At 48.4% G+C, this 25,907-nt stretch overlaps 1 protein-coding gene across 1 annotated transcript; it reads left to right on the forward strand.

Moving 5' to 3' along the window:
- The first annotated feature begins 13,638 nt into the window (after positions 1–13,638).
- CLDN1 (claudin 1) lies at positions 13,639–25,342 on the forward strand. The gene is made up of 4 exons (XM_054835793.1): positions 13,639–13,970; positions 22,074–22,238; positions 22,740–22,824; positions 23,277–25,342. The coding sequence occupies exons 1-4, from the start codon at positions 13,748–13,750 to the stop codon at positions 23,437–23,439; spliced, it is 636 nt and encodes a 211-aa protein (XP_054691768.1). The 5' UTR covers positions 13,639–13,747; the 3' UTR covers positions 23,440–25,342.
- The last annotated feature ends 565 nt before the right edge of the window (positions 25,343–25,907 follow it).

The following is a 25,907-nucleotide window of genomic DNA, read 5'->3' on the forward strand; positions in this document are numbered from 1 at the left end:
ATGTAGTGCAATACCGGGATGTCACTAAAAAGGGAAGGGAAAAGGTAGCAGCCATGGGCCTTCAGAGCCAACACCAACAACCATCCCAGCTCAGATATGGAGCTCTGTATTCTGCCTTTAAGCCAAACCTAGATACTTCTCATGCCTTGAACTTCAATTTGTTCATGGCCTGAGTCCAGGTCCCATGTTGGAATCTTGAACTTTTCAAGGCAGTGCCAGTTTGGGGCATTTTGTTTGGTTGGATTTTGCCTGCCCATTTACTGCCATTGCAACCTTCCTGTTTTCCTGCAGGACTCCCTGGGTGAGCAGGGCTCATGCAGGCTGCCGGAGACAGAAGGACAGGGCCTCTGCAAGGAAGCTTCTCACTCAGTGCCCCCTCTCTCACAGTACCAAGAAACCCAGCAGGGCTCCAGGGCACCTTCCAGCAGCAGGACTAGACATTCCTCCTATCCCAAAGGTACAAATGCACAGAAACCATCACATCCTCAGTGATCTTTATTTTTTAAATGAGAAGCCATGAAAGACTGGAGACCTCCTTTAATGGGCAAGTCTTCAACACAGGGCTGAGGAGCAGATTCTTGCTCTGCTTTCAGCTCGGCTCACAATCTGCTTTCCCAAACTGATGGTGTCTGTCATCTCAGCTGTCACCTCCAGATGGAGCCAATCGGTACTTTTACGGAACTGCTCAAAGCTTGCTTTCTCTTCTCCGAGATTTCCCTCCAAATGCAATTGCAGTAAGAAGTTTATTATTCTTACAATATACAACCCACATAATTCCTATCATAACCTCATGAGGCAGTTTTACTGTCAGAGTTAACAATCTTTTGCCTTGATCCCAGATCACTCTGTTTCTCAGAGGTCACACTGCAGAAGATGTCCTCAGCACATGCCTGGGGAGACACTAGGTAGCGAACAAATGTCCCAGGTCAAAAAGCCAGGGTCTGCAGGACTGCCTGCTGCGTTAGCTTTTCTGCTCTCTGTTTTCTAATTCCATTCATAGAAGCTGACAAGCAAGGAACTTTTATTCTTCCTTCTCTGCCAGATACATGTCTTCATACAGCCATGCAGGTATGATGCTTTCTGCTGAGTTTTCTGGCATCCAAGTGTCTATATAAGTCAAAAACACCCATGGTCTTCACTTCATGGCTTTCCGTGACAAGGGTAGAGTTCTGATCCACAGGGACAGGGCATTGGCTGTGCAGGTCCCATAAAGCATAATGACTTTCATTAGCCACATATATATAGATTGCATCGATATGAGACAGGTACTGACAATATGCATCATCTTCCTACGCTTGTCTTGCACTGTGTTAATTAACCTGTGGCTGCACCAGTTTTCAAAACGAGATATCCCAGCCAATTTTTATTAGTAGTAACTCATAGAAAGTGGTGTGGTGAGCTCAGAAAAGGCCTGGAAAATCTGAGAGCGCCTTCCACAAACAGACTTAAGTCATTAGAGGCAGCAAGAGCAGAGTTTTACAGTACCAGAGGATTAGCCAGGAAATGTATTATAGCCATGTGGCTCTCACTGTTTTCTCATTCTGTCCTGCACCCAAATACAAGCCTTTTTCAGAGATGATAAGATGGGGAGAATGGGGCCATTTTTACTCATTTGTTGCATGGTGAAAGCATGTGCAAGACAAGCATGACTGAGGTAGAAAGCGAAAAACTCCCAGGGGAACAGGAGGACCACAGTAATAGCCAGAGTGGTGTTTCTAAGCTTTTGTAATGGGCACATCATACTCTGTCCTTCCAGCTTAGCACATCAGATGTCAGCCCAAGGTGCAAACTCCAGTAAGGCATGAAGGCAGTGTGTCCAGGTGCCAGTGCTGCCTGGGCTTTGCTCCATCTCTCCATAGCTGTCACAGCTGTCCTGGCAAAGTCTTATTTTCCACATGCCCAGCAATTTGTGCTGCTGTCCCAGCTCCATCCACCTCCCTGTGTTCACCCTCCCTGCGGGGCAGGGCAGGCGAGTGACCCTTCCTAGAGCAGGATGCCAGCGCTTCCCTGGCCATGAGTCACTGGGGGACAGGAAGTGGCTTCTCACCAGCCATTTGCATCTAGCTCAGGGCTGAGGAGCATCCTAGCCTTGGTGGCAGAGTAGGTCAGGATCCCCCAGTTTTCCCTGCGTAAGACTGCTCCAGAGCATGCAATACAATGAAGATGGTCTGTGGTTTTCACCTAACAGAGAGATCAGTCCAATATCTGGTCCTTCTTTAGGTCCATGTGTCCAAACGGTACCATGGAAACTGCTAGAGTTATTAGAAACAATACAATAATCTGATTCAGTAGAAACTGGCAAGGTACATATTTAATACTCTTTATTTAAAACAAATTAACATCTTCGTGAAGCAAAGTCTGTAGCAGTTTCCCATCATACTCTGCTTCCCTAGCTTAGCACGACAGATGTCCCCTCGGCTTCGGAAAACAGGTCTCCCACAATAACCTCCCAAGATGTCTTTGTATAGCCTAAAACCTAGCTGACATGACAGAGTGCAGCTTTCAAATGGATTTGTAGGCTGTACTACATAGGCTAACTGTCTCTTGTTCTCTTGGCTAACCTAACATTTACAGTACTTTGACACTAACAAAAGCATTAGGGTATCCCAGTGCTTACTGATCAGAGTTTGGCCTTGTAGGGCTCTTAAACCCTGTGGTATCAATGCAGCATAACTTCGCTAATGTAACAGCCTTATCACCTCGTCTACACGCACTCCCAGCTAAGAGACAAATGCACTGTGGGTCGATTGCTTTTATTACTCATTAACACAAGGTGGTCTGTGCTCTCTGTTAAAGTTAAGCCACTATATTACAGAGTGATAGAAACTACCGCCGCTCTTGGGAGGATCATAGCTGGTTTTCATCCGTCTACCTACAAAACCATTCTTGCAGCAACACCTCCATGAGGTTGCAGACCCGTGGGCAGGGAAGGGTTGTGTCCTCCCTTTACTTCCACAGTGTCTAATATATAGTGTAGTAGAGGGCCTTGAGCAAGAAGGAAGCGGTGATGCTGCACATTAATGCATGACGTATGGACCTAACTGCAAGCAAGCAAGCAAGCAGTCAGTGGTGCGACTGTCATGTTCAGGGCCAGGGGCTTGTCTGATGGGCACGGTTCAGGAGCCAGAGGTGACGGAGAGCTTTGGGAGGGGTTTCCCTAAGAGCTCTTCTGCTGCCATGGAAGACTCCATGGGCTTGTCTGACCAACGCTTCCCACTCCTCTCTCCTGGTTGTACCCCCTCCATTTTCCTGCTTCATACACCACCATCCATGGCCTCTAGGTGTCTTCATCTCCAGAGCAGTGCTCCTCAGCCCTGAGATGCGTACGCACACGAATTACAGGGCAGTGCGTGTCAGCTGTAATGTACCACTCCAGCCATGCTCATATGGTCACAAAACCCTAGGAGTTAGCCTGGACTTAGCTTGGAAATCCTGAGGAAAACAGTACGACTTCTGAGCAACTTGTGACACTTCAACTGGGCAATTTATAGGATTAAAAGAAAGCAGGAAAGCAAAGGCATTTTCTATTAAAGGTGAGCTTAAAGGATTGGTAAGTAAAAATTCTCCGTGTGTATGGATACTATACACACAGATAACGATGCTTGCACACCTTTAAAACAGTTTTTTCAATCACTCCAATGCAATACATAATAAAATAAGCATTTTAATCCAGTCTTTTCAGGCTCTCAAAGTACTCTGCAACCTCTCTTCAGTACAATAAATTTTGTTTTATAGCCGCCTATGAAATCCCACACCTGAGAAACACATAATCTCAACAATGTATTACTAACCCCATTTTAGAGCTGGGGAAACTGAGGCACTAAGTGACTTAGATCGAGAGTGAGGAGTCACAGCCCTGCTCCTCTTTAACACCAGGGCAGCACTCTCTGCGTGGGTGTGGTAAGATCCTTATCGGTGAAAACATGCGTGACCACTCGGGTTTCCTGAAAGCACCCACCGAGAACGCACAGTGCTGCATACCAGCTTCACGCAGGCGTGTATAGGCAGAGGAGCTGGGCAGTGGATTAGACACACCTTTTCTCGGCATGTCAGTAGTTCCAGTGAATAGCCTCTGTCCCCAAGCACCCCGAGGGCTGTTGATGCCCTGCCCCGTACCGGCGTCATCCTCATCCAAGCGTGTGTTTCCCAGCGTGAGCCTGAACTTTCCCGTGCCCTGATGCAAAGGTGATAAAATGCGAGTGCAGAACAAGGTCTGTGCCACTAACAGTAATCGAGCAGGAAAAGAAGGAAGAGCAGGGGGATTATTTAGCTCTTTCCACAGTACCAAATTGTACACAAATACAAGAAACTCCATGGAGCTACTGGAGCACCAAACCCACGTGTCAAAGCACCAGGGAATATCAAGCTGCATCAGGCTGCCTGAGGTCACAGGGTAGCCTTCGCCACAGTACCAGAGAAAAGCAAAGGAAAAAAAGTCCCATGTGGAAGGGGTTTGCATTGTGTCTGTGCTCTAGCAGCTGCTTCTCAGAAACCTGGCTCACCTTAGCCTAAGTGAGAGGGACCTGTCGTACGTGTTCTTCACCCTGCAGCCTCTCCTGGCTGAAATCCAGCCCCTCTTGTGACTCACTTCACAAGAAACATCCGCTTCAGACCTCTGTGCCTCTTGCTCCTATTCACTAACCTTCTTATCGGAGAGTGATGAAAGAATCTCTAGGAGACTCATCGAGGGGATAACTACTGGGTTAGAAATGCACAGTTTGGTAGCAGGATGTTTGATCTGCTATAAAAAGGCAAGGGGGGTAAGAGTTGAGGCTCGGAGAAAACAATTGCTGCTGTGATTCACAGCCCGTGAGCACGGGACAGTTTTGGGACCCGGTTGGGTGAGTGTGGGTCAGATTTGGGTATGGGATCTGCGAGGAGTTTCCCTGCAGAGCTCAGTGTCTGCTTGCCTGCCTGGCACCAGTCCCCCACCACACACTCTCTGTCCCCTTCTGTTTAATACCCGACATCCAAGCTGCACATCGAACACTGCCCGGAGCTGATGCAGAGTGACCCCCAGGTCTGCCCCCACCCCCCCAAGGCACTGTACCCACAGGGAGGGCTCTGTGCACAGCCAGGCTCCAGCAAAGTGGAGAAGCCAACTGCAAACACCCAGAAGACTCCCAGGAGGCCACCCCCTCACTCCAGCCTTCTCTCTGCACAGGGAGGGGACAGGCAGGGATGCCTCTGCCCCTGCCGCTGAGCGAATAGCGTGAGCAGAGCCCCCCACGGCTCACATACACCCCATCACCCCCTGCCTTCACCTTGCAGCCGGTTGTGCTGTAGGCTGGAGGACAAAACCATGGAGAAAGAGGAGGGAGGAAGGGGAAGGACAGCCTAATCCTTGGCAGAAACTCCCTGAGGAGTGGGGACACATGAGCAGAGCTGCAGTCCCAGCCCGGGGACAGGAGACAACAATGGGTGACTCCAGCCTCCGGTGCTCATTTCAGCCAAAGCATTTATACAGGGAGTGTCCTCAGAGGCCTCCTCTCCCCTGCCCTGTCCTCTCCCCCACGTCGCAGTGTCTGTGTACTAGGAGAGCAGAGCACAGCATGTCCTTTCCCTCTTTCTCCCGTCCTGTCCCCATGCTGCCCCGGTGGTGGGAGTTCACGTAGGGCTCGGTCTCCCTTTCTGTTCTTTATGGAGATGTGCTGTGCCTCATCCGAGCTCTCCCAAAGGAGACCATCCCTCCGCCTGCTTCTGGCTTAGCCTTCATTTGCGCCTTCTTTGTCAATAGCACAGGGTGTGGGCTCACCCGAGCGCTCCCGAATCACCCGTCAGCCCAGCCTCTGTGTACATGGGGCTTAAGGGAGAGTTTTCATGAGCAGAGAGACACAGCTGTGAAAGAAACACCTCCAGCCTCTGGCCTCCAGCCAGATAACCAGGGTTTTAAACTCCCTCTAGGCATTGAAATAATGACCTTGGGTCACCAATGTGCTCTCCCAGTCCTAATGATAAAGGGTGTGTTAGAAAGTCCAGGGGAGAAGCTCCTTCCCTCCTCCTCTGCCTTGCATACATGTGCAGATGGGTCTTGCACTTAGCAAAAGATTTTCATGAGTTTCATTACTGCAGAGGCACTAGCATAACTGGCCACATTTAAAGACTTCTTTAAATGTTTGACCCTGCTCCCCACTGGAAAATCCAGCCACGTGTGTCACAGCAGCAGCTACTGAGTGCTTCAGAAATACCTGGCTCTGATTTCTGTGCCTTAAAGGGGACTGAAGCATATCGAATATCAGCACTTACAAATCCCATCCTACTGCTCCTGTTACTTTCCAGGGTCAGCTACTTGTTGAAGGATGGCTGTACAGGGTCAGCATATCCATGAGGATGACGAGCAATTGTTCACTGGTTCTAGCCTCTCATAAGGTTTTCTACAGCACAGTAATCTGTGTATCTTGAACTGTTCCAATATCAAAGTACATCCCAAAAAGGTTGGTCTAATAGATCCCCCAAGGAATTCCTAGCAATATGTGCAAGAGAGTGAGTTCAGCAACCCCAAAAGAGACCTGAAACCTCATCTCCTAGACTTTATGTTGCCCCTGAACAGTCTGATCTACAAATCTTGCAGCAGTTTATGGCATAGCCTTTCTAGGAAGGACCCTGGATCGCTTTATCTTCCTAGCACTGATTATCTAACATGTCATAAGGGCTTAGGAAATGGATAGAGGTTGTGGTCCAGGCACAAAAAAAAGAGACATAGCCATATCCTGGGATGGGAATCTCTGAGCAATCTCTAAAATGCTGACTATGGCTTGGGCATTTCCTTGGCATGAAGGTTACCCCAAAACCAGACTTGCAGGTACTAAAGCTTGATGGCTTAGTTGCTCACTGGATGAGCAATATAAATGGTGGTATCTCTGGCTTCATGGCGGTAACTCTGTCTTCAGGTTTGGCTGAACAGCAGTTCCTGTGGAGGATTTCAGATCTACTCATCAGGAATCCGCTCTTCTTCCTCCTTTTATCTGTTTGTTATACCATTCCAATGCCCCCTCCTTCCTTCATCTGAGGTTCTTCCAAAGAACAAAATTTTTCAGTGGTGATCCTGAAGGTGATCAGATTCTTCACTTGATAATTTCAGGAAATTCATTCCATAACTAGGCCATCAAGCTCATACATGAGCACAGACACCACCCATCACTCAGTTTCTGGTGGAGACTTGGTGAGATATGGGTAGAAGTGTGATCCCTGCTATAAGTGGTCCCTGGAGAATCAGGACCAAGACCTTGCAGGCATCAGGAACACAGTGAGAGGAAACAGGCTGGCTGGACACCACGGGTTAGATCTTCACAGATCCCCTTCCCTGGAGGAGCTGAGAGATGCCTTCCTAATTGCACTTAAAAAAACTCATCCATGGATGGTACCAAGGATGAATTTTATCTTGTCAGGACCTTGGTGCACATCTCTCATGGCTCATGCACTGAGTAAGACACTCTCACACACGTGGATCTGCCTCCTTCTCCCTCTCAGTCATGCCTGCGTCTCATTCATTCTCATTGCTCCCCCTCTCCAATACCAGAACCTGCTGTGCTCCATCTGGCCCTAGTGGCACATGGTGAGGAAAGTGGCCACACTTTGTGGTTGTCCCCTCCAACAATGCACACTCTCCACCTGCCACTTCACTGTTGAGTCTCTTCCCATGGTGCTTCACCACACCTGTCCCATCATCTGACGCCATGTTCAGTTTCATACATTTTGAGAGAGACATTTGCTGGTGATATGACGTAGAGCTACCTTCTATTGACAGCATGCAGAAGCAAGTTTAATAACTCCTTGCTTTTCCCACCATTACCTCTCTAGTACTGTGAAACTCATTGTTTCCATTGATTTGATTGTGTCTGACTTTTGTTTTCTATCTGGCCTCTGGTACAGAATGTCCAGTGAAAGAACAATCCTAAAACAGAAAAATCGAAAGCAAAATAAATCCTACCATATGGGTCAAATCTCTGGCCTCCTTGGGATGGGTTTTGTGCCATGGAATTTTTATCAGAGCTTCCAGTATCGCTTTGGTAAACAACACGTGAGCGGCCGAACGCAGGACCACCTTTATTTCTCAGCAACTTGCTGCCTTGCACAGACAAGCCCAGTGATCTGAGCGCTGTGGGTAATGACACACACCGTGCAGCTTTATACATGCCAAAACCACTTGTTTACAGACGGGAATGATTTCAGTGTTTTGGGGCATTCTGAGGGACAGTCTCAGGCCTTGTGGTCATTTGTGGGTTGATGATTCAGGAGAGGAGAAAAAACAAAGGCAACAGGTGAAAACCAAGAAGGCGGGGAGGAGACAGGATCCCTTCCAGAGCCCACACTGGAGGGTGGTTTAGAGGAGAAGCCAGGAGTCCAGCCAGCCTCCAGCCTCGTGCAACTTCAGTGTGTTACATATAAGCACATTTTAACTAGAGCCAGATGAAATCCATCATGTGAAGAGTAGAGTGAAACTATTCCCAAAACTGTAGCTTTATTACAGCCGGTGAGGAAACATGAATGTTTGAATGACTGCAAGAAGAGGGTTGATTATTAGCTTGGTTTATCTCCAGCAGATTAGGAATTCCAGGTCATGTCTGCTGACCAAACACAGAGAGGTTTATGGTGTTTCTGACCCCCAACATTTGAGAAGGAATAATTCGTACAGCCCATTTTAAATCCAACTTTCACAATATATTCCCTGTGTGTAGTCAGTATCAAATACAGTCAGTCCCTCTAACTGATGCTGCCTCCATCAAGCACAAATTTCAATTCCAAAGACGAAATCCGAGCTTTCCTCCTGGAAATGGAGATTTCAATTCAAGTGTGCAGGGAAAAGCTCTGGTTTTGGTGCTATGCACTATCCTGTTGCCTTTTAGGCACTAAGAGTCATTTGGAGGAGGTCTTCCCCAACAATCTTTTTTTAAAACTTTGTACCGAATGGCGGTCCTGCAACAGTGAGCAGGTCGAAGGGTTGATGAAGGGTTAAGCTTTCTTCGTGCTGCTGCACTCTGCAGCCCTGCAAGCTGTGATCTTTGACTGCTTCAGCTGCTACCATGGTCAAACACGTCTGCTCCTCACTGCAGACTGGGTTGGACGCAATCCTGGCTAATCCCAGGGAAGATTTGCAGTCGTCTTAGATCCTCCTGACATCTGGGCAAAGACAGCTGGGCGCTGCCTGCAAAACAGTGTTTGGAGCTAAGGTTCAGCAGGGGTGTTTCTCCTGGATGGACGGGGGAGTAAGTGGGAGAGAGAGAAGAAAAAGCAGCCTGCAGATAAACAACAAAGTCATTTTAAGCTTTTTCTAGACAATGTAAACCAGAGCTAAATGCATGTGGTCCCACCAGTCTGCTCTTTTTTCCCCAGAACTTTGAGGACATCAAATGAAACAGCAAGGCATACTGTTCAAAAGAAACAAGATGTTGTATTTTCTTGTGAAACACAGAGTAAACCTGCAAAACTCCTTGCTGCAGGATGCTGCAGGTGCCAGAAATTTCAAAAATCAGACAAATTTATGGAGGAAAAATCAAGTGAGCAAAATTAAAGTTAAAAGTCCTGGCACTGGCTCGGGATATATTCAGACATGGCTCAGGGTGGGGTGTAACATGTTTTGGGGTAGTGTCACTATGTGCTTGTGTTATTCCCTGGCTCTACAACTGGCTGCCACCAGAAACAGTGGGCTGGGTTGATGTTGGCTGGCCATTCCCATTTTCTGGTCCAGATGTGGAGCTTGTGGCTTTGCTCCGAAACCAGGATCATGCAGCTGTGCCTGCTCTGCGCACCTGCCCATACTTATAATAACTTTTAATCAGAATGAGAAGTTTCCCCCTAATACATGAGTTTTAGCTCAAGGATGAAGTCAGGGCAGCTTCAGGGGATGCCAGGACTGAGGATCACATGTAACCCTGTGATCTCCAAACACAGGCTTTGCACAGTGAGACCTTCCCCGAGAAACATCTGAGAGAAGAGGAAACCAGGCTGCTCACTTGCAAGTCCTGGCAAGTGTTAAAGCTTGTTTTTGCCAGAAAAGGAAACAGGTATCATTTACTACCCACGGAGCACAAATCTCTGCTGAGTACAGAGGTGAGGCTGCTTGTCTGACTAACACCCAAAGGAGCGACATGACCAAGGTGGTAAGCATTTGCTCAGTGCAGCAAGGACTGTCGCACATGAGGATGATGTCTATGAACAATTAGAGGAGTCTGTCTACCTGCAGACTAAAATGTCCCAGTTTGATTTCAGTAACTGTCTATATACATGTCTCTTCTCATTAGATCCTGCTTTTGCAAAGGGCAAAAAAATGAAGACTCACGTGTTTACTTAAGAACAGGCCAGTCACTAAGGACTGTCAGTACTGGAGTACCTTTAGCCTAGAGAATACAGAGAAGATTGCAACATCTTGGATAAACCCAGGTCTTTCAGCTGAGATTAATGATCTGAAGGAATGGTATTTCCCCAAAAGTCAGGTAGGAAAAATAGGCAAAAGTAGAGTGAAAAGTCTTTGGAACTTCCAGTGAAAAAAGAATCTTAGGCAGAAGAGGAAAGGCAGTGATTATTGAGTAAAAAGAGCATTTATTTTGCCCATTGAACAAGTGCAGAAATAAACGAAATAAGATATTTCATGTCTCAAAGCAAGGAAGTCCAGAAAAGGAGGCTCAATGCTCTTAAGGATGCTGTAAAATTCTCTGCAAATTCCAGAGCACTGAGAACACTGATGAGTGATGAAGGGGAAAAGTGGAGTTTCAGTGTTTATCTTGCTCTGTAAATTCCTTGTGCTGTCCACAGAAAGAGTTGCTGGGTTTTGAAATCTCTCATGAAATGTGAGTAATAAGTATCAACTTCAAATTGTCCCTGGAAAGCAAAATATAAATTGGATGTTCATGAGGCTGGGACTCTGTGCACAAGGTGTTTATACGGATTGTCAGAGGTGTTCAATGGTCAAAGAGACATGAGCAACTTGTCTTCAAGCTCTCACTTCCACAAAGCCAGATGCAGGCACAGAATCATGGACAGAGGAGCAATGGGACGGCTGTACAGCCCCTCAGGAACACAGCGCCCATCTCCAGGCAGCTGTAGACTGTAATCCCACAGCACCTCTCTCAGAAGAAGGCTGTCTTCAGTCTAAGCTCCATGACCTTCTGGAAGGGGAAGAAACTGAGGATCCATGGTGTCCTACTATATGTCCAAGCAGTCAGACTCACACTATGGACAGATTTGGCACAAACTGACCCAAAGATGCCCCCAGGACACACCCTAAGCCCAGCTTTTCCCAAGTACAGGGTGGGCATGGATTGTAGTCCTTCCAAGAGCCAGCAGCGTGGTCAGAGTGCTACATGACGCAGCACATGCCTGTGTGTCTGCTACATACATGTCCTCAAGACCACTCTTGATGTCCCTCCCAGTGCAAGTGCAATTGGATCATTGCCACCCAGGACTCCTCCCTCTACTTTCCTAGAAAGTTCAGTAGAAAGCCCAAGTCCTTCCCACACAAAACAGCTCTGTTCCCCCCTCCTGGCTGCTCAGAATCTGTAGCCAAAGGATCTAAACCTGCTAAAAGTGTCTTTGGAACTTGTACCCCTGTCCAGAGCTGACCTCACACTGCAGGAATCACTGAGGAGCTGCCTTATCTGTCTGGGGGGTGGCAGGAGGGTCAGGAGAGGAGCGAGTCGGTTCGGTGCTCTGAAGCATCTGGGAACACTGTACATTCCTTTGCAGACAGACATTATTGGACTGATACGACAACCCAGACATCAATGATCCAATCCAGACACTCCTAACCCTGCTTTCCTCAGGTTCGCTTGGGTTTCTGCCCTGCCTTTTCATCAGGCAAGGAATTGTTCCTCCCAGCGACCAGGTCCAACCGACATCATGCTGGTTTCTCTACTCCCTGTAACAGAGTTCTTGATGAACACACAGAGAGACACATCTACTTTGTTCTCTCTGCATTGCCAAAGAAAACTTTGCTGCTTTCCTCTTCTTCACTCCCAAAGCTATAAAACTGGGGTCCACAGAGACCCAGGAAAACACCATTTCTTCAGCTGCAGATTCTCAGCTCCCTAATCCTTCAAAAGTGAAAAAGGACATGACTGGAAAAGTTTGCTACCAGGTAACTATGATGGATTTCATCACTCTGCCCAGACGTTGGGGACCGGCAGCCACATGTGTTTTCAGAGCAAACCAGCCTTGCTTTGTCTCTGCCCGGTGTGGCGAGATTGCAGTTGCTTTTCTCCCCTTTGACCCCCCCCAGCATTGCGCAGGACTGGTCAGGTAATCACGAGTCTGTCTGTTTGTCTGTTTGCAAATCTCAGGAAGCAGCTCCAGCAAAATCTCCTAAGTCATCAGAATGCAGCAAACCACGGTGTCAAAACAATACAACCCCATCCCTACCTCCAGCAGGACCTTTATCAGTAATTATCACCTGTTTATCTCAGAGCCTGGATTTACAGCAGGTCCAGGCTGAACGTCCCCTCCATCCAGCCCGTGGTGAAGGCAGGCAGCACCACCCAGACCATGCCGTGTGCTCCCCGGGCCTCTGAGGCAGTTTGTCCTCACTCCGCCTATTCTGAGTCTGGATCAGTCAATATTCAAATATTCACGTAGGAGAAAGGGAAGCTATAATAACTGGACAAATACATGCCCGAGAAAGAGGACACTCCTTCCTGGTCTGTAATCCCCTTGTTCAATAAGCCTTAGTAAATCACTGAAGCATTCAAAACATCGAAATTTCTCCTTTAAGAGAGACCCATTAATGCAAAGATGTACAGCTGATCGTCCTTATTAAAATGGTAGACTCAAAAGTTTGGATTTAGGGTCCTGGCAGCATTTGTACATAGATGATGAGTGTTTGCTCAGCTGCCTCTTTGAAAGCCCTTTAAAATCATAGTACTGATAATTTTCACGACTTCTTTATTGTTTCCTCTGCGGCAGTTTATTCCCGCGTGTGCTGCGTGCCCGGGGAGCCGGGCAGTGAGTCTGCCAGGTGGGGAATGCCCCCTGCCCTTGCCTTGCGGTGGCGGCACTGGGGTGGGCTGGGGACGGTGGGTCACGGACACCAGCGGGACGAGTGGGACTGGCACAGCCCAGTCTCCACCTTTCCCGTCCGATGTGCTGGCTCAGGGAGGGTGTCTTCACCGAAAAGGGAAGTTGATAGCTCTGGCTGGTAAAGGCAGCAGACTCATGGAAGGTGGGTGTGGGTTCATGATCTCAGGGCCCCCAGCTCTAGAAGTGGGGAGATCCACGAGCACAACCAGAGCACCCTTTGGAGGTGCCAAAACCTCCGAGCGTGCCGAAGCATCCCCTGGTACGCCCCGGGAGGGGGACAGAAAGGACAGTCCCACCAGCAGTTTCTCCCCCAGAGGCTGCAGGTCGGGGCGAAACCCTGAAGGAGGAGGTCGCTCCTGGGGGGGGGGGGGGGCATTTTGCTGCCCCCTCACCCCGGGGGTGTCGACATCCCCCCCCGACGCTGCGCCCAGGGAGGAAGGGGTGGGTGGATGTGTGTGGGGGAGCATCACCGGCCAGGGCGGCTCCCCCAGCTTCACCGCGGAGGAAGGCGGGAGGGTGCGAAGGGCCGCGCCCCACCGCGGAAAACCCCGCGGGGCGGGGCGGGACCGCAGCCGCCAGGGGGCGCCCTTTGCGCGGCTTTAAAAGCTGCGCGGGGCGGTGCGCGGGCGGTAGTGCGGTGCGCGGCGCTGGTTGCGCTCCCTCGTTCCACTTGCAGCGACTCTCCGCCGGTGCGGAGCAGCCCCCGCGCTCCCCCTCCTCGGCCCGACTCTACGCAGACATGGCCAGCGGGGGACTGCAGCTCCTGGGCTTCGTGCTGGCCTTCCTGGGCTGGATCGGCATCATCATCAGCACCGCCATGCCACAGTGGAAGATGGCATCCTACGCGGGGGACAACATCGTCACGGCTCAGGCGCTCTATGAGGGGCTGTGGATGTCGTGCGCCATGCAGAGCACGGGGCAGATCCAGTGCAAGGTGTACGACTCGCTGCTCAAGCTGGAGAGTAAGTTGGGGCTGCGGGGTGGGGTGTTTGGGTGCCTGTCCTGTCGGAGTTGGGGCTGGAGGTGTCCGTCCCGTCGGGGCCATCCCAGCCGTTCAGTGCTTCTCCGGTTGGGCTGAGGGTGTTGGTCCCGCAGGGTCATTATCCCCGTGCCGGTGTCGGTCGTGTCGGGGCTCGGGCTGAAGTGTGGGGACCGGGGGTGCCACTACTGCCGCACCCCCTCGCCGGTGCCTGTCCCTCTGGGGATGCCGATGCCGTCGGGTCTCAAGGTCTCTGTCCCGTTAGAGCTATGCCGCCTGTGCCTTCGGAGTTGAAGGGCTTAGGGTCACCCATCTTTTTGGTGGCCCCTCGTTCCGTCGGGGCTCGGATGCGTGTCTCTTGGGGTTCCCCGGTGGCTCTCCCTTGTTGAAGCGCTCCCCGGGCGGGGGGCGGTGGAGCTCGGCGGGGCAGTACTGGACGAGGGGGAACCGAAGGCGTCCCCCCTGACCGTCCCCCAAAAAAACCGACCCGGGAGGGGAAGGGTCGGAGCTTCAACGTGTGTTCGGGGAAGCGCCGTGATTGCGAGCAAGAGCTTTTGGCTGTGGAAGTTCGGACAGGGACTGCATTCATTGGACACGGCTCAGCAGGAAGCAAGGTTCATGAGCGGTGCTGAAGCGGTCTTTTCGAGCACGGCTCCTTTTATTTTTGCCTTTGACTGTTTTGGTCTTTTGTTCTCTGGGAAAGTCGTTGCTACTCCCGTGGGGCTTTTAAGCAAAGGGCTGGCAGGTGAGCTGGACTCCAGCCCAGGTGGCGCTGCCTCTGGTTTTTAGGCAGACCATTATATCAAGGTAATTTCTAGGTCTCTTATCTTGTCCTGGGATGGCGAAGCCATCTCATGGATGCCTGGCTTGCTGGGGTGTCGCTCGGGGCGGTCCCGGCGAACTGGAGCCCCAGTGAGGGCTGTTTCTAGAGCGCTGGAGCATACAGCTTCTGGGGCGTCGGGTACAAGGCGGTTAAAAAAAAATGGATCAATATCCCGCCCCTCGTCCCGAGTCCAGTAGTGTCCTGTAACACCTTCATCCTTCTCCCTTCCTAATTAATAAAATAATTGCCACCGTGGTCACCTTCTCTTTCCTAAAGGAATGAGCAGGCGGTTTCACATAAACCGGGGACCATGGGGCGTATCTCCGAGTTAGATTGCCACCAACCCGACCTGTGTGTCATGCAGTGAAGCCGGACACCCCGAGCCCCACCTTTATTGCTAGCCCACATCATCAATCACTCTTGCTCCCTTGCACCGAACACCCGTGGGCCCTGCAGCTGACAGAGGCGCAAATTACTCCCTTTGGGAGTGCGGTGCACCCACTTAGCACTAACAGGGCGCAGGGCTGCGGATAATCAGGGCTGGGCTAAGCACACAGTTCGGGGTGGTTTGAGTAGTAATTATGTATAAGCTCAGCTTCAAGCCTCTTATCTCGCACTGAGGGTGGGGGGAGAAGATGCCAGCAGTGCTGAGGAATCTCCAGCCACCCCCTGGATGGGTTGCGAAAGGTAAACTTGCCTCGGGGGTTGTGTGGCTGCAGCCCATTGTGCTGTAAATGAGACCTGCCTGCAGAATCAGATGGGGAGCTTGGCTTGAACAGACTCCTAAAAACCTGCCCCAGGACCTCTAGACCTGCCCTATTCATGGCCGAGTGCTGAAAACCAGCTGCTCCCCTCACCTTTGTCCTGCAAACAATAAAGGCTCTTCTCTTCCAGGGTTACGGGGGAGGGAGGTGTGAGGTGCCAGGGACCGAGGCTGAGCTATTAGTGGCCTTTTGTGCTCCTGCGGAGCCCCTGGCCCTGCAGGGCATGCTTGCCTGAAAATTTCCAGGAAGCCCAAGAAACACAAAAATCGCAGGGGATGTTTTCTTTGCTGGGAAAGTCAGTGAGGGCTGGCTAAAGGATTGCTTGTTCTTTTGGTACCCCAGCTGGCTGAGGTTGCACCTTTCCCGCTTGAAAGCAGATCGTGCCTAGGGACATACACCTTATCGGCTCTTTTCCATGCCTGGTCTCCCTTCAAGGTCGTACAGCCACGTAGGCTTGGGCAGGGACCAGCAGTGCTGTTTTGGGTGGAGGTGTGAAAAACCCATTTATACCTAATTAGCTGCACCCTGAGACAGGTGCTGCTGTGCAGTAAGAGCTCTCTTACTGCATTCATTTGTCATGGTGAAGGTGGTACAGCTATGTGGGCAGAAAAACTTCTGCATGGCCATGCTGTCCGGACAGAGCTCCACGTGCCCTGAATGCTCCGTGCCACATGTCAGAGCCTCATGCACTGATGGGAAAGGCCCGGATCTGCAATTACTTTATCCCCATAGAAAAGACTGAGTGTCTTCACACCTGCAGTAATTCATGGTTGTGGGAATGCAGGGAGGCTTTGCCAGCCATCTTTTGGCTTTGCCATTCCTCTAGATATGTCAGTGTTTGGCTGCTTGGACTGATGCTGCATGTCAGAGATGGGGTTGGCACAAGCTGATGAGCCCTGTTAGCCAGCTGAGGGGCCTCCAGCTTTCTGTGTGGCCACATGCTGGAGTGCACCCATGCTGGCACTTCTCCCGCAGCTGCGTTCAGCTGAGGGCTTATGTCAGTGCTCCTATTCAGGCAATAGAAAGGCTGCGTTTTGCTGGCTTACGTGAAAAGCAGTGCGTGGCCACGTGCAGACACAGAGGCAACAAAAGCCACCCTTGCAACAAGGCTTTGTTGCACTGCCTCAGCATTGTTCTTGTGGCCCTCCAGCATTGTCCATGGAGCTTAGCTCAGCATTGTGCTCCTCCAGGGTCTCAGGCAGGAGGGAGAATGGCTCCTGGTACCTGTCTCTGGAAGCCTTCAGCCCCACCTAATGCCACACTCTTCTGTTCAGAGCAGAGGTTGTTATGGGTCCTGTCTAATGCTGTTTTAGCTGAAGATACTCATTGCCCTGTTTGGTTTTGCTGGGAGAGGTTCTGTGCTTGAGACAAGCTGAGACTCATCTACTACTTCATCACCAAACCTAGTACATCCACAATGAGCCTTTGCCCTAGCCCAGAAAATAAACAAGGGTTTGGATGCCCTCTGGGTCAAACAGCATCACTGAAATGTGAAATCTTCCTTCCTACACCTTTCCAGCTCCTCAAACAGGCTCAGCCAGGGTGGTAGAGGAGGATGGGTGGGGGGAAGGAAGGGTTCATGCCTAGGTTACTGTTGTTCTGTCCTCGTGGTGGGGGAGTTGGGAGGGTGGCCCAAGGAGGGACAAAGCTGTAGCAGGAGGTAAAGATGTGTCCAAATAGTTTGTCACATCTCTCCATCTTTAGATCTGGAGTAAGCAGGTAAAACCTGCTGCTTTCTGTGCTTTCATGTGGGTTAAGGGTTAATTTCCTCCCATGTTTCTTAATCCCTGTTCCTTCCTCATGAAAAATCATGATCGAGTGATAACAGTCTCACTTGTGCCACACTTTGAGAAGGTAGAGGGTTACTTGGAATGCCACTGAGGCTGTTCCTGTGTGGTGGTACTGCGTTGTGTCTGCAAGAGGGGATGGGAGTCTGTTGCAATACACTGGCTTTATTCCTCTGCAAGCAGCTTCTAAGCAGCTTTAGTAGCTAGTGTTACTACGTGTTACTAAACCTCTTGGTAAGGGAATTTCCAGGCTTTGTGGGAAAATGGGCTGCCTAGCTCTCCTCTGATCAGGAATCTGGAAATGGTGGTACTATGTGTTGTCTGTCTTACCAGCAAGGTTTCTCTGCTGTTTGAGTGAATGCAGGATGGCACTGAACATTATTTGCTTTGGGGTAGGCAGAGTACAAGGCCACTGTCACTTACTGGATGTGCAGTGAGGCCTTCCCAGCCTTTCCAGTTTGGCAAGAAACGTGACCCTGTCTGAGTGTGCATCATGCCCAGATTCCTCTGTACAGTCTTCTAGACTTGTGGAGAGGTGTTTTGAAGGAGTCCAGATTGTAATATCTGATGGTGATGAGTGTGCAGGGGTCTGGTAAGGGACTCGAAAGCCTTCAAGCCATTAGCAGGCTTCTGTGTCCAGCCAGAATGACTGCAAAGTGTGAGAGATGTTTGCTGGCTACCTCTGAAGGTGTTCTTGCTTGCTCAGATCTTTGTTCCCTTGCCTGCTGCACAAAAGTAACTTTCACATGTTGGCAGGGTGGGACAGCATGATGTTGGATCCTGCTCCTTCAAGGAGATACCTTTCATGAAACCCCACTGGGAAGGCTTTGAAGGCTGCTGACTTCTCTTGGGGGTGGATGGTGTAATGTGCTTCCTACACTACAGGGGTGCTTGTAACTCCTGGGAACTTGCCTTGCAGAGATTAGAGGGAGCTGCACAGCATGTTTCACCTGTATTCTGTCATGGCTTGGCTGCATGGAGGTGCAGGGGAAGGGAAGAAAAAGTCTGTAGTTTAAATACAAACAAGGCAGTCAATGAGCATCCCTATCAGAAAATAATCTGCACACAGAGCCATTACAGCAATTTTGCATTACCAACAGGCATTACAAAAATCCTATGGCACCTTCCCAACAGCTCTTCTATAATGTAGATGATATAAACAGAATAAATAAGGAAATGTGATGACAGAAAAATAACCTCAAACATATGCTGGTGAAGTCCTTTTTTAACTAAGCAGTTGCCAGCAATTACTTCTGTGTCAGGTAATGACAGTTGTGGGAAGGAAAGTCTTGCATAGGCTTCGGATAAACTCCATCACGTAGTCTGTGTCCAAACCCACTAACAATAAATTAGAGCTGTTTTTTTAGCGTGCTTTGAAAAGAGTGGGTTTCATTATGTGAAAACAGGTGTGAGCTGCTATAATTTTTGTGGACTTACACTGTATTTTATGGCTTGCAGAATTCACATTTGTTATTAACTATTCTCTGTAGTTTTAAGCCTCTCTACTTGCTGCTTCTTACTGTAGGCTTTTCAGGCTAGGGCTCTAATTACTAACCAGCAATAAAAAGGCTTGGCTTCCAAGTAAATAGTGGTTTATATTGGCAAAATATTGTTGCCATCTGACAGCTGTTGGGTACCAGGCCAGTTTGTCTCACATCGTGCAGGACTGTGTGTTGGTCCCCCCGCCAAGGGCTCCTGAGACTGCCGGGGCTTTCCAACAGCCTTGGTGTACGGCATGGGAGGCTGCAAGCATTGCACTACCTGTTCCTGTGGTGAGACAGTTGCAGCAGCGAGGAGTGTGGGGGAAATCCTGTTTCTCCAGTATGATAGAATATGTGAAGTTAAATTGCTGCAGAGTATTTCTGCTTGTTGGTAGCCAGTCCTGCTTAGCAGGTTAAGACAATATTATGCTTAGATCATTTGGGATTTTTAAAGCACCTGGAAAGGCCCATGTGAACAACAGAACTCATATTAAACTAGCTTTCTCAGCCTCTGGATGTGTAGCTTCTATTGACAACGTGATTGTTAATGTGTACGTAATAACTAATAGCTTGTATGATGATTAACTGCAGTCAGTGTACTGCACATATTGCAAAAGTGGTGAGAAGACAAAAGCGCTGTCTCCCAGCACATGCTGTGAGCACAGGGCAGATGGGAGGGTGGTTGGCCAATACAGTCATGTCACATTAAAACTTCTTGGGATAAAGGGACAGTCTGTTTTGCAGACACTCCAAGCTGTCTGTCTGTCCTACTGTAGGTTTCTGAAATGCCTCTGTCCTCTTATGCCACAGGGCCATGGATAAGGGAGGGGTGAGGACACCAGAAGATGTCTTTCCAGGATCTGCTGCTGAAAGTGGGAGGCCCTGGGAAATGCTCACAATGCTGCTTTTTTGTTCAGCTGCTTCTGCAAAGCTGTCATGGCATGCATCCAGTTAATACTTGTACATCTTGAGATGTCTAGCAGGTTTCGTAGCTAGGTCTTCTGAGGTCACTGAAACTTTGAAGCATTTTCCTGTGTTTGTCCCTTAGTAATGTATTTGAAGGTGAGAACATATCTTCCCACCCTTATAACTAGTTTTCTGGTTGTTGGAGAACATCTCATATTTTCACCTTCAGGAAAGAACACTTTTGAAACTGTCTCCTATCAAGTAATTTCTTCTACAGCAAGACTCATCCCAGCTTACTGTGGACTTGAGGAAACAGATTTGGTACCTCTGCAGAAAATGTCCCTAGTATGAATGAGTGTGTTCAGCTACTGGCCTCTCTAGAGCTGCTGCTGGAATGTACAATCTAGCCTTAAATGTATGGCAACTGAATTGGTTGCCTGGGTGGTAATCTGTCAGCTGCAGTCTTTCTGAAAATTGGTGTAACTTCTGTAAGCTAGAAATTATTTTTAGAGTGTAATGTCTTACGTTGGAGATAAATCTCTTAAAAATGTGTTTGGATACTGCTGTTGTGATTTATGCTAAAGTGATAATGGTTTTGTAAATGGGTTTCTGCAATCAATGCAACAGATGGGTTTTGATTACCACCTGGGCAGTGTGAGGTGTGTCACCCTTCCCCTTTGAAGGAAATGAGAGATGACATTTAGCCAAGCTGAGAGTGGGATTTTTCCCAAGAAAGCCATGACTCTCTTCTTACAAAAGTGTGTGTCACTTCCTATTGTTTTGACTATTGTGTTTTTATTATTGGTTTTATCTTGTTTCGTAAGCTATTTACAGAACAATAAGCTTGTGCATATAGAGGCTGGTCCAGATCTGTTTTAAAGCCGAACTAGAGCCTGATAACCTGTTGTTGGCATGGGTCCCAAGAATTTTCCTACACAAGCAGTGCTGTGGGACAAAGAGTAGTAAAGAAGCCGCAGAGGGTAGTTGTGCGGCTGTGCTACCCTCCTGGCCAGTATCACATTTGAATTCCTGTCTGTTTTTCCAAGTTGAACCAAAAAGCCTGTTGTAGCACAGGCTCTGATGGACTCACCATACTAGTGCTGACCGAGTTTGCAGGTGCTCTGTTGTAGGCTTAAATCTTGCAGTTGTCCAAGCTTGAAGCGCGTTGCAGAGCTCTAGCAGAATGCAGTCAGTGTGCTTTGAGGGGTGAGCTCCAGACTTGGGAACAGATTTGGGTGATACCTTGCTAAAACTGTACCTGCGTTGCTGCTGGATAACCTTCTGTGTCAAGGGACGCTTCTGCTGTGGTTACAGCATGCTCCTGGGAGCTTGTTCCTGTGATTAACGAGCCCTGTTTGTTCCCAGATCTTAGCAGGACTGTATATTAAAATCCATGCTGTTCAAACAAACCTGCTCTGCCAGGCATTGAAGCTCAGGCTCAATGCTATTCAGGTGTTTTGTCACCTGACTTTTTATCAGTAATGACTTAATTTATATCATTATTTTCTTTCTCCTTTGGTATCAAGAAAATCTGAATTCAGTAGCTCAGGTACATATGTGTGTGTCTGCCTTCAGATGAGTCAACGCAAAGCCAAATCTTGGATGAAGTACATGGAGTCAGCTGAGAATCCAGGCAAATACAACTCTTGCCTATGGGAGGCATCGCTCTATTCTCCAATTCTTCAAAAGCACAAGAGGGTCTTGAAACATTTGAATAACTATGAGCCTAACAAGATAAATATTTTAGGCAAGGGGAAAAAACCCACTATTTTTCACTTGGCTGGGAAAATCCTGTTTCTGTTGCAATTGTATTTTTGTACCCTCTGAGACTCAAACTCAGGATTTAATGCAAAAATATCCAAACCAGCACTGAGGCATTTGTGTAAGACAGGTTTGGGAAGCAATAAAGGGGCCTTGATGTCTGCTGTGGGACTATTCATATGTATGGTGCTATTCATATTAAAACATGTGCCTAAATGCTTTGTCAAGGTAGAGCCTAAATCTGAATACTGCTTTTGATAAACAAATATGTCCTTCCAATTGGGATTCAAATGATCAAGGAAAAAAAGATGTCTGAGGGCAATTCCCAGGTCGTTTCCTGCAAAGAGTTGCATGCCCTCCATGCATTTTAGAAGAGGCTGAGAGTCCTCTGATCCTGATGCATGACAGTGTCTTGGAGCTTAAAGCTAAAAATGCATGTCTTGTTTGTATCCTGTGTAACACGGAGCAGAGTATTTTGACATGTGATTACTGAGCCCAGTAATTTGAATTTTTATTTGTATATTGAGTTTTCTTTGTGGTAACTCAAATCCTAATGTCTTCTAGGCAGTCTACAGGCCACTCGGGCTTTGATGGTGGCTGCTATACTCCTGGGCCTTGTTGCTGTATTTGTTGCTGTGACTGGCATGAAATGTATGAAGTGCATGGAAGATGATCAGGTGAAGAAGATGCGGATGGCTGTCTTTGGTGGGGTGATCTTCATCATTGCAGGTTGGTAACATACAGATGTTAGTGTTACACGTGCCATTTCCTAAATGGCACTTATCTCGCATAGGATGTGAGAGGATGGGGGGTTTGCTGTCATTGCTCCAAGAGCATTTTGGGCTGGGAATTCCCTAGAGAGGACTTTGGCACAGTAGCTGCTGGCTGTCTGAGACAGCAAATAGGTCTCTTGGCACTAGCATTATGCTTTCTGTATGGACTGTATGCCTTCCATCTCTATTAGCAGAGCTGAGTTTGACCTGGATGCCCTGCTCTGGTGAAAGGCTGTTAGCAGTCCTGCTGCTGATGCCATGTAACTGTGGGTGACCTCGAATCTTTTCTGAATTTCTCTCCCAACCAGCACTAAGTAACAGCTCAGATCTTCCCAGGGTAGCAGCAGCTCAGCATCACTCCAAATGCTGGTTTAGCTACATAACATTTTTGCAGTGATCTTATTTATTTTGGGTTTCTTCTCAATAAGGTATGACTTTGTGTTCCTTTCATGTGCAGGTTTGGCAGCGCTGGTGGCCACGTCGTGGTATGGCAACAGAGTGGCTCGGGCCTTTTATGACCCTTTCACCCCTGTCAACACCAGGTACTGACCCATTTGATATAACACTATAGTATAGCATGACAAATGTTCACAGGGCTTAGTTTTGAGTAGCTATGGCTCAAAACAAATAAAAGAATTTCTTGAGCTAGCTGAGCTGGCTTCAAACTGTGCAGAAAAAGCATTAGGACCAGATCTCATCATCCATGCAGCTATTAAGCATTGGCTTTAAGGCAGCATCACTGTCAGACCTAACTGCTGTGACTTGTGCATTTTTCCTCCAATAAATGCTTAAGGCCTGGTTTGCACAGAGCTTAGCCCTCCTGCAGCTGTGCAGGGTGAGCTGACAGTCTGGACTAACCCAGTGTGCAAAGCTGAGTCTCTGGCTGCTCCAAACTGCTGCCTTGCAAGAAGCCACTTGCAATTAGCCACACGCTAATACTCTAATCCAGAGGTGCTACTTGCAGTACTCACTTTCTTCCTTGTTTCTCCCCCAGATTTGAGTTTGGATCAGCGCTCTTCATTGGCTGGGCAGCTGCTTCTCTGGCCATGCTGGGGGGAGCCTTCCTCTGCTGCTCCTGTCCGCGGAGAGAAACTTCATATCCACCCACCCGAGGCTATCCAAAAAACGCCCCCTCCACAGGGAAGGATTATGTATAATGAAACAAAGAACAACCGCCAGCGCTGGTAGTGAAAGCATTTTGGAGAGGACGCTGCAATGCCACTGTCCTGAGCAGAGTTCAGACTCTAGGTTCTGCCTTCCTCTTCTCCCAAAAATGTGTATATTTTTGTAATCCTCTTTGCTACTGGACATAACTTCTCTTTTTTTCTCCCAGCCCGTGGAGGAAGGCTAGCCTGGGTTGATAGGTGTTGCCACTGGAAAGATGAAACCTCCAAGCTTGGGTTAAGTTTAGTATTTGGGAGTCAAAGGGAAAATGATACTGTTTTTTTAGATGGATGTTGGTGCTTTTTTTAGTTGTTTTTTAAAAAAAAAATAGATGGCAACAATGCAGTCCCATATCCCATTAAGTTAGAGCCCAGTGTGGTGTGTGTAGGAATTAAAGGAACATATATTATACACAAAGTGATGAAACCAATAGCTTAAGGGGAAACATAATTTTAGGGAAAAGACTTTACATGTAGGAATGTTTGAAGAGATCTAAAATGTTCTCGTACTGTCTTACTGGCGTCGTCATCTTGAGCAGTCTCCTTTCTGTGCAGATTGGCGTGGCAAAGGGTCAGACACAATGAAATTGCTGTGACTTAAACTGAAATCTGTAACTGTCCGTGCACATGCTGCTGGGCCAACAGAAGATGCAGTGTAAGGTGGCTTGGCTTAACTGTCATTGCTCTTTTGACAAGATCTTGTAAGTTGACTGTGTCTGAGACAAAGGCTGAAAAATTGTGGGTACAGAGGTTAGCAACTCCCAAAGCAGCTGCAGGTTTCCCTGGTACTGAGGGAAGAGCTAAAGAAAAACAGTCACCTTCTGTTTTCACTGGGTGTCTCCAGTGGGGCTGTTGCGGCTGTTCCTTAGACACTGAGTGCTGCCAGGGATTGTTTCTCCACGTTCCCACCCCATGTTCCTAGTACCTAACTGAGCTTGAAGCTTTATCCCATTGTGTGTTACCGGCCACTTACAACAAACCCCTATCTCCTTGAGTCTTTCTCATTTCGGCTTAGTTACTGATCTGTTTGCCTTGCACAGCTAAATGCTGCAAACCAAATTGAATGCACTGCCGCTCCCTGATGTTTCCCCAAGGATACCTCACATGCTGCCATTTGATCCTGTCTTTCTTCTTGTAAACACTTTCAGTGATGATATGAAGGCAAATTCCAAGGAAACTGACCCAAAGGTTATGGCATTTTCTTTTAATCCAAGCTCACTAAAGAGGAAGAAACTAGCATTTTAAAGATAAAGCCATCCTTGCATATTAAGTTGTATCTAAAAAAAAAATGCAGCTCAAAAGTTCCCACCCCTTCCTCTGAAACACCCAGTCACTTGGTGTTTGGCTAACACTGGCTGAGGCTGTCTCATAATTCCTAGAAGGATGGTACCAGTTCTCCAAAGCTAAACCTTGCTTTTTCTACTGAAGGGAACTGGTTGCTTCTGACCAGGCTTTATAACTGTGTATGTGTTCAGAGGCATCAGATGTCTTGATTTCCTTCTGTAGACAGGGAGAACCTCTGGGGCTGAGCAATGTAAAACCATGGCGGTGGTGGTTTGTATAAGCCTTGTACCTCTGTTTGACCTGACTCTCTGCAACATAAATCAAAGTTACTAAAAGAAACCAACCAGAGCATTTGCTTCGGGCTTGAGTTGATGTTGGCCTGTACTTGCAGCTGGGTCATGTGGGTTCCACTTCTCCATGGAGAATTGCCCATGCACAGCAGCTGACTTGTGAGACCTCATCTTAGGAGGTGGCAGCTCAGGTCACATTGAAGAGCTACTGAAGTCTGTGCTTTTGTATTTACATTAACCCTGAGCCAGGGAGCAGATGCTTTTATTGGGAACTTGTATAAAGTGTTTAAACAATTTCAATAAATGGACTTTTTTAAAGAAAATCAGACTGCATTGCTTCATTTCTTGGTTTTGAGCAGAACTTAAAACAGTATGTACAGAAGAGATGGGAGAGGGCTTGGGCTTTTGGGAGCTTGCCTGCTAGTGTGAAGCTTGTTTAGCTGTGTGTATCTACAGCAGACATACGTGGGGACAAATCTTCTGCAGTGAGTCAGGCGGTTGTGGCCTCTGGCAGAAACTCACCCAGTAATCTGCTACGATTGCAGCCCAGGAACCAGAAGGTCTGCTCCTCAGCAAGGCAGGCTGTGCAGGGGTGGAGCAGGAAGGAGCAGGGGGAAGGCAGACTGTTCCCTTGCAGGGGAGTGGGAGCTACAGGAATGGGGAAGGGATGGGGTATGGAGCCAAGGCACTCCCAGGAGAGATGCTCTGTGTTTCAGCAGTGCTTTGCTCTCTGAAGCTTTATCTGGGGTAGGGTATGTGCAGGCTGTGGCTATCTGTACAAGATCATCTGCTTCCAGAGCAGGAAGAGATCTGCTGATCTATTTGTCTTGTAAAAACTTAGGTGCAATTCCTTGACATTTCTGGGTTAACAGGATTGGGAAGAGATGG

This window comes from Grus americana, chromosome 9 (genome assembly GCF_028858705.1).
Source record: "Grus americana isolate bGruAme1 chromosome 9, bGruAme1.mat, whole genome shotgun sequence".
Lineage (NCBI taxonomy): Eukaryota > Metazoa > Chordata > Aves > Gruiformes > Gruidae > Grus > Grus americana.

Excerpts from the sequence above, each read along its gene's own strand:
- CLDN1 (XM_054835793.1), top strand. The coding sequence starts at position 13,748 with ATGGCCAGCGGGGGACTGCAGCTCCTGGGCTTCGTGCTGGCCTTCCTG. Across the intron at positions 13,971-22,073 it reads CTCGCTGCTCAAGCTGGAGA|GCAGTCTACAGGCCACTCGG; the intron begins GTAAGTTGGGGC and ends AATGTCTTCTAG. Across the intron at positions 22,825-23,276 it reads TTCACCCCTGTCAACACCAG|ATTTGAGTTTGGATCAGCGC; the intron begins GTACTGACCCAT and ends TTTCTCCCCCAG.